Source organism: Sceloporus occidentalis, unplaced genomic scaffold (assembly GCF_023333645.1).
Source record: "Sceloporus occidentalis isolate IW3139 unplaced genomic scaffold, rSceOcc1.0.p SCAF_345, whole genome shotgun sequence".
In the NCBI taxonomy this organism is placed as follows: domain Eukaryota; kingdom Metazoa; phylum Chordata; class Lepidosauria; order Squamata; family Phrynosomatidae; genus Sceloporus; species Sceloporus occidentalis.
Genome location: NW_028317325.1, coordinates 242,489 through 251,129, shown reverse-complemented (window position 1 = coordinate 251,129; position 8,641 = coordinate 242,489). Strand labels below are relative to the sequence as shown.

The 8,641-nt window shown below is 40.8% G+C and overlaps 1 protein-coding gene across 1 annotated transcript; it reads left to right on the top strand.

Moving 5' to 3' along the window:
- The first annotated feature begins 1,067 nt into the window (after nt 1-1,067).
- Nucleotides 1,068-7,926, top strand: LOC149274161 (copine-1-like). The gene is made up of 15 exons (XM_089505760.1): nt 1,068-1,196; nt 1,423-1,602; nt 1,972-2,046; nt 2,201-2,272; nt 2,941-3,024; nt 3,233-3,322; nt 3,829-3,924; nt 4,307-4,390; nt 4,956-5,015; nt 5,398-5,531; nt 6,105-6,159; nt 6,627-6,678; nt 6,842-6,975; nt 7,254-7,490; nt 7,810-7,926. The coding sequence occupies exons 1-15, from the start codon at nt 1,068-1,070 to the stop codon at nt 7,924-7,926; spliced, it is 1,599 nt and encodes a 532-aa protein (XP_089361886.1).
- The last annotated feature ends 715 nt before the right edge of the window (nt 7,927-8,641 follow it).

The window sequence follows — 8,641 nt, the reverse complement described above, 5'->3', positions numbered from 1 at the left end:
GGGGTCGGGTTTCCTCTCGGTATTTGTCGAGTCAGTTAATGTTCCTTTTCATTGCTGTGTAAACAGTTTTGCTCAGCACAGAAAATACCAGAAGGATTATCCGGGAAACCGGTCACAATGGCGAACCTTTTCACATCCAGTCTTTGTTATGATGACAAACAGACCCCAAGCAGCCGTTCCCTGATATCTGACACTACGGGGGTCGCCGAACGCACATCGTTAGGCCCCCCGAATCGTTTCATGATGTCCTGGGAATTATTTTCCTTTGTGTTCGCTGTGAAAATATACATTGATGATGAGCTTCTTGAGAAGGGGGCTTTTTATAAGCGTGGAGGGATTACTTAAATGGGAGTTAAATGGTGTTTTAAGCCCCAGCATTGTCGCTTATAATGCTTCGTTACCGTTAGAAACGTAATGCCGAGGGGCTTGTTATACTGTGAGCCGTGCGCAGAGCTTCGCTGCGGTTTTTGCGTCTGAGTTATTGATTATATTGGCCGTCCGCGTGGTATTCAAATCTATTTTGTGAAAATAGCAGACGTGGTAAGACTGCTCTTGGTGCTGTCGTGTTTTGTAAGACTCTTCGCATTTGTTTTAAAGCTAATGGGTATATTTGATCATTTTTGCATTGCAGAGAACCTCTATACGCGCTGGTGTTTGTGTGTGTGTGTATATATATATATATATATATATATATATATATATATAAAAAAATATGTTCTGATGAAAGTCTGAAATGGACAGGACTGAGGCGTTGACTTGGGGGCCGAGGTTGTTTGTGTGGTTGTTTGGAGGGTCCCTGGAGTGCCGGTAACTATTTTTGGACTTATATATATATATATTTGCTAAAAGACATGACTGATAAATTGACTTGCGTAAAAGTGCTTCTAAACACTTTATTGCGTGATATCTGCTTTATTGATGCAAAACGTGCTTTCTTGAAAGGGACCCTTCGCCCCCCCCCACGCTGCACTCCCCTTATGTGTTTCAATATGCACTGAAACATTAACCTGCAGATCCATCCTCATATCTGTATGTACAGCTTACAGTCTGTTTCTTCTTTATTTCAGATGGCTCAGTGTGTGACCAAAGTCCAGCTGTCGGTCTCATGTACGGATTTGCTCGACAAAGACGTGGGTTCCAAGTCTGATCCCTTGTGTGTGGTTCTACAAAGTGTTGGCGATGGAAAGTGGGCAGAGGTGAGTTTGTAAGAGGGTTGTGTCGAGTCCTGTCACCATTATGTTAGTGTAAGAGTCAATAACAACTGTGCATCTGTACAAATGTATAGAATATGGAGAACGTACAATATTTTAGTTTATATTACACGTTCCTTCTGAAAATACCAAGTGCATCGCCTATTGGAGTCGGTCTGTATTTGACTTTTGATATCAATACGTTTCTCCCGCTTTCCGCTCTCCTGTTCAGCTGGATCGCACAGAGAGGATCAAGAACTGTCAGAGCCCCGAATTCTCAACAAAGCCCATCATCGATTACTACTTCGAAAAAGTGCAGAGCTTGAAATTCGGGGTCTACGATATTGACAATAAGTCGGTAAACCTGAACGATGATGATTATCTTGGAGGATTTGAGTGCACTCTTGGTCAGGTACAACATGTATACAAATATATATACGTTATCTTCCTATAGAAAAAGGAGAACCCGATTTACCAATAAGTAGTCTTTTTATTAAAAGTTCTTGTATTTCTGTAGATCTAAGATTCAGATGTAAACTGGTTCATTTGTTTGTATCATGTACATGTATCACGTGTTCCATAATAACATGTACTATTGCTCTATGTTTTCTGGCTAGTGGCGTGATTATGCTTAATTCAGAAAAAACACAAAACCAGCATTTAGTGTATTATTGATAAAATGTTACCACTTTGCTGGAAGGAAGATTGGAGATGTACTTTTGTATAAATGGATACTTCCCTAGCAAACATCACAGACAATATTTTTGTGTTGATTTTTCAGATTGTGTCAAATCACACATTGAAGGGGCCTTTGGAGCTGAAGAAAGGAAAACTTGCTGGAAAAGGAATGATCTCGGTGAGTTACCATTCCTAACTCCTGAATCTTTCCAACTGCAATGATATTTTGCCTGGTCGTGTAAAAACCACGCACATCCTAAAAACTGCATTTAATTTTCAGATACGTCCTGAAACATTATTGTCTTTAGCTTTTTCTGTTTGTTTCCAACTAGATCACTGCAGAAGAAATCAAGGACACAAGAGTTGTGAATTTAGAAGTGGAAGCTAGAAACCTTGATAAAAAGGTACAATTTAATGATTTTTTTTTTCTTATTGAGCAAATCTTATATACACACACCAACATTAGCATAATCTTGCATACATCCTTCATTTGTACGCATGGTTATTGTATCAAGATGCATCTTCTAGCCAGCAAATATAAATTAAAGAAACACAGCACGCCAGGGAATTATCTCCTGAACGTTTGATGTCAGTCCATCCCCTCCTGGGAGAGAGTGTGTGTGTGTGTGTGTGTGTGTGTGTGTATGTGTAATAATTGTGGGGTTTTTTTTATTTTAAAATTGTATTTTACTACACTTGATGGCCCTTGCTATCCATTAAAATATCTCAAAAAGGTCACAAGAATACGAGTAAACATAAGTAAATGTGCAGTTACAGGGACACTCTAGCCATCGTATACACTTTAATGCATATTAGAGGTGTGCTAATGTTTTCAGTACAGTGCTGCTTATGGAATTGCATAGCATGGAAGTCTGTGTTTAGATTTACTTCTGTTTGTGATTTTATGTAAGATTGAAGATAAAGTTTTCAATAATTTTTGGTGACATTTTGAGGCCTGTTGACTCACTATCCATCAATTAAACTAATCCTCTTATTTAATGTTTAATAAAGGAAGCATTCCCATACGAGGCTGCTAGCTGGAGAATTCACTTTTTGTTTTTCTTTCTAAAAGGATTTCCTTGGAAAGTCTGATCCATTCCTTGAGTTCTTCAGGCAAGGAGATGGTGGAAACTGGCAACTGGTCTATAGATCGGAGGTACGGTATCAATCAGTAGACACCAATTTCCACAGTTAGGATACAATTGCTGCTAAGTCCACAAAAACTTAGATTTTTTTTGGTGGTATTTTCATGTATTTGAGTATATTTAAAAAACAAAACGAGGTCAACCTAGAGACTTGGATGAAAGTATGAACTAGTTCTGTACTAGCGCAGGTACAGTCAAAATACCTCTCTTCCTTTATAGGTGATCAAAAATAATCTCAATCCTAGTTGGAAGAAGTTTAGTGTGCCGCTGCAGACCTTCTGTGGAGGGGACATGAATAAGCCTATCAAGGTAATTACCAATGAACAGGGTGTACGACAAAGCTAAATAAATATTTAACAGGTCAGTCCATTTTGGTAAGTCCATATCTCCTAAAAAGCTCTGCTTAAAAGCCCTTTAGGACATACATGCCTTGCAGCAGCATCGCTGACTGAATAATTGCAATGGCTGCTGGCACGTGCACTGGTAAACCGTTGCATAAAGAATGCCTGATCACACGATCCGCCATTCCGTGACAAATTGTTTTTTTTACATGCTAGTACCCAATTATGTCTTCATGTTTCAAATTAAGGCCCTATTTGTTCTGAAAAAAGGATGTGTAATTTGTGTGGGTATAGCTAGTTTTTTTTAATCAGTGGGGCATAACCAGGAATGGGATTGAGGGAAGTCTGTGAGTACGAGTGGAATGACTGGTTTACACATTTAAATCTCACATGTTCCCTGATAACCTTATTTGCTTGTACAATGGACTATCAGTATTTACGTCCAGGCTCACGCGTCTCTTCTGCTGTTGTCAGGTCTCTGTTAGTGATCACGATGACAGCTCCGTTTCTGATCTGATAGGAGAGTTTGAGTGCACCACCTCCAAGTTGCTGGAAGCTCGGGAGAACGCGGTGAGCTCTCCAATCCCTTACTCACTCCCTGCCTCTCTTCCTCCAGGTACACTGTATTGATTATGATAGCGATGGCTCTCATGACTTAATAGGGGCCTTTGAGACTAACTTGTCTCAGCTACAGAAGGCTGGAGGAGGTACTCCGGTGAGCTTTATTTATTATTATCGTTTAATAATAAATTACCCCCTCGTTACCATTGACACACAAATATTAATTCTGCATTAATTCCCTGCAAGTGCATGGATAATCATTTACATAATGATTGAGTATGATTAAAATTGCCTCGCAATTCCTGTTATTTGTACTTAAAATGCAGTGGCGGTGGGACGTGATTTAAATGCGTAAGGGGGGTTGGCTCATTCACTGTATTTTGGTTACCAGGTAGAGTTTGAATGCATCAACCCCAAGAAGAAACAGAAAAAAAGTTACAAGAACTCTGGAGTTGTACGCTTTAAGTCATGTAAAGTAAGTTGTGTTTGTCTATCTCCGTATAAACCAGCATTTGGTCTCGGTTCAGTGTTTCAACCCACCTATAATAAACTCTCCATCGTTCTGTGATAACATGGGCAACATTGCTATGTTCTTGGTGCCTGTTCCTGTGTCATTATTTACAAATACATGATGTAGAATATCCTTACCGCTCATTCGGCCATGTAATATATTAGCCCCTCTTGCAAAGGGTTATTGAAAGTAATTTCAGAGTCCTATCTTGATTAACCAAAATCTATAGGATCCAGTGAAAAGACGCTACAGCATTAATGGGACTGAAACGGCCTTACAAATTTAGCATTACTTTAAAATGCTCTTTTTTAAATGCTGTAGCGTATCGCCCTCTTCGCTGTGAATAAGGGTGGCGCATGTGCGTGGAAGGGCATCTCAAACTCCTTGGGTTTCTTGCACAAGCCAGCGCTGCAGGAGTATCTGAGCACACATTGCTCCTTCACAGCAAGGAATAAACATTTCCATATTGCAATATGTGCATTTTATGTTGCTTGGGCTGTGGCTAATATGTTTGTTTTCCGTTACCCAGATTGACGTGGAGTATTCGTTCTTGGACTATGTGATGGGTGGATGCCAGATCAACTTTACGGTGCGTCATACTGGCTGCACGTTTCTATTCGGAATGTACTAGAGATCTTGTTAAAGGGAAAAAACATAAGGGGATTATTTAGCGGATAGTGCAGGATTTACTAAAATACATCTTAGTGCATCCATGATGTATGGGTCTGTGACATCCAGCGTACGTTTTTTGCATACATATAACTGATTTCATCGAGTATTCAGCCTCTATCTATGCCTCCTAGTAGTCTTTGGTTAGTATTTGGTATTTATCGGTTATATGGAGCTATACATGCTCTTATTACAGAACTGCCACTTGGGCTTCATACTTGTAGCGGTTAAGAACCTTATTCTGTTTTCTTGGCATGTTATGATGCTGATATTAATAGTATTTCTGTGCTTTTGTATTCTAGGTGGGCATAGATTTCACCGGCTCCAACGGAGATCCCAAGTCTCCTGACTCGCTTCACTACATCAGCCCAAACGGTGTGAATGAATACCTCACCGCAATATGGTGTGTGGGTAACGTGGTCCAGGATTATGACACGTAAGCACCTCCTAAATACATATATACATATATCTGACCTAATCCTTAACACAAGCAGCCCTCATCCATTGTCTAATTATTGTCCCCATTCTCTTGGATACATTGTTTTCCCACCTTTATGCTGAATTCCTAAAAAGTTAAATATAGGCGGTTTTATGAAATACACCATTGGATTACATTATTTTGGAAAAAGAGCAGGGCTTTTTAATGCCCATATATTTACATTTCTCATCTTCCCACCATGACTCCTTTCCTAAAAAAAGAAAAAAAAAAGTTAAAGCTCACTGATTCTGGGGAGGGAGACTTAAAAAGGAGCATTCTTATTTTACTACTTTTACATTTACGATTTTAAATTTAAGTTTACCAGAAAACATGTCTTAAATATACACAAAACAGAGCTGACTATTCTGTTTAAAAGGTTGGAAATACACATTTAGTGTTGCTCATAGATAAAGCCACTGTTATTCTTTGGATCGCATTTGATTTGTGTTATTTTCACGCGGTTACGGAGTGTAAAATCTGTCGGGTGACGTAACCCGGACCACCCCTTACTCTGTATGTGTTTTCCCTCAGAGACAAACAGTTTCCTGCATTCGGATTTGGAGCTCAGGTCCCCCCAAACTGGCAGGTGAGGTCCGCTTTGTGTATGTAGAAATACCTTGATACCTGGAAGTCGCTTTAGGGAAAGAATCAACACCTGCCTCCCTCTCGCTACTATGATACTGCTTCTCAAAAGACGCGACCAACAGAACGACAACTAACATTAAAACAAGAGTATTAAGCACTATACGTCTGCAGCGAAGCCCTGTAAGACTCTATATTACGTTTAAAAAGCCATCAATGAAACGTGTTTGCTTTATCGACGGCATGAGTGTTTTATCTGAGCGCTGTTCATTTATCATTCAGGGGCTCTGCTGTCCCTCTCTTGGCAGGCAGCGCTGTGCGCATGTATTCTCAATGGAGGCGTGCACCGTAATCAGTGGCACCAAGGACTTGTATGGGGGGGCTGATATAAACGAGTTGAGGGACAGATGTAAAAGCTTCTACTGTGTAACTGTATGCGTGAACATTTCTTGTTGACTTTTTTTTGCCCAGGTTTCTCATGAGTTTGCCTTAAACTTCAACCCCAGCAACCCCTACTGTGCAGGTAGGAACAGCTACAATGTCTGATACATTTACTGATAGCTGTGGTTTCTGTGCAGCTGATAATAATTTAATAATTTCTAGACAAATTGTGCTGCTTTGTGTAAGTGATGAGCGACGTGGAGCCTCTCTGGTTAAGACTTTTTATATGTTGGTGATTTTGACAGGAATACAAGGTGTAGTGGATGCATACCGCCAGGCCCTGCCACAGGTGCGCCTCTACGGCCCGACAAACTTCTCCCCGATCATCAACCACGTCATGCGCTTTGCTTACGCGGCAGCACAGCAGAAAGTAGCGTCTGTGAGTATCTCTTATTAAATGTGTAACATTGTCTGAATTATTTTCACATTTTACATACTCGTAGCAGCTAAATTGTTGTGCTTTTAAGTTATGTGGAGTAACGTTGCGATGAGCAGCATTACTTGATTACATGTTGAGAGAAATCCTTAAAAATGTGAAGGATTGGGGTCGTCTGCTTCACAGTTGGACTGATTATTGTACTTGGCACAAAAACTACTGCTTTCTATTTCTCTTCATTGGTCCAGCGCTTTTTAATGATCTCTTCCGTTCTGTTCCAGCAATACTTTGTGCTCTTGATCATCACCGACGGGGAGATCACTGATCTAAATGACACAAGAAATGCAATCGTTCAAGCCTCAAAGCTCCCGATGTCCATCATCATTATTGGCGTTGGAAGCGCAGATTTCAAGGCCATGGAATTCCTGGATGGGGACAACGGAGCCTTAAAGTCTTCAAGTGGCGAGGCAGCCGCGAGGGATATAGTCCAGTTTGTCCCATTCCGACAGTTTCAAAACGTGAGCTGGCTTTTATTTTCTCGCTCAGATCGAAGCAGGCCCCGGGGATGTCCCTGGTTTGCTGAGGGCAGGGTGGCCGGTGCAGGGATGTCTTGTAGTGTGTGTATACTTAGTGATCATGAAAGAGTTACATACTAGTCACTTATATCTCTCCTTCTTAATTATAATTCTACTAGAGCTCTGTATCAACCACCTCAATAAGTTGCACACTTGTAATGGACACACAATTGAATAATGCCATTAAAGCTGCACATTTTAGCTGTCACGTTTATACGAAGGTATTTAATGTCAATGTGTGATCATATTTATTTACTTCTAGGCACCCCGTGAAGCTTTAGCCCAGTCTGTTCTGGCAGAAGTTCCCAAACAACTGGTCTCCTATTTCAAGATGCTGGGCCTGACTCCTTCGAAGCCACCACAGCAGACCGCTGCGTAGACCATATGACGGTTCTCCGTGGGCATGGTGCTTCCAGAAGAATCTTATTACAGGAATCGCACACCTTTCTTGTTCCATTTCCTAAACATTCTCTTTGTTTTGGAGAATCCATATCATGTAGAGATGCCATTCTATGTAGATTTGTACCCTTAACTTTGTTACTCAGCTTGGAGGGGCAGCAGCTAGCCGCTTCCATCGAACCCTGCAGTCATTTTGTATTTTCATGTGTAGTTTTTCCACAATGTGGCAGACGTTTTCCAGATTATAGCAGCAGGCTTTATTCCAGTGACCCTCAAACCAGTCCTCGGGGGCCAGCATTGGTTTAGGATTAACAAATAGCGTACTGGAACAGAGCCGTTGCTGATACTTCATGTGTTGAGCCACTCATCCCCTGAGTGAAACGTAACACATCCTTGTTTGTAAGTTGATGTCCCAAGATGCCCCCTATATAAGACTATAAGCAAAGCGGCAAACATTAGTGGACACCCATCTCTTAAGGGACTTTACCGCTGTTTATGCAGGGAGGCAAAGAGAACAAATCCACAGAAACATCCCATTCTTTGCCTTTATAAATATGGCCAATGCTGCATATAATCATTGTTTTGCCTCCACACTTTACAGCCGCTGTTTCTTCCTGCTAATTCTCTTACACGTAGAAATGAACCTTAAATATGATGCCATATATTGTTCCATTATATTGTTTCCCGTTTGAGCT

Excerpts from the sequence above, each read along its gene's own strand:
- LOC149274161 (XM_089505760.1), top strand. The coding sequence starts at position 1,068 with ATGGCTCAGTGTGTGACCAAAGTCCAGCTGTCGGTCTCATGTACGGAT. Across the intron at positions 3,323-3,828 it reads ACATGAATAAGCCTATCAAG|GTCTCTGTTAGTGATCACGA; the intron begins GTAATTACCAAT and ends TGCTGTTGTCAG. Across the intron at positions 3,925-4,306 it reads TGGAAGCTCGGGAGAACGCG|GTAGAGTTTGAATGCATCAA; the intron begins GTGAGCTCTCCA and ends TTTGGTTACCAG.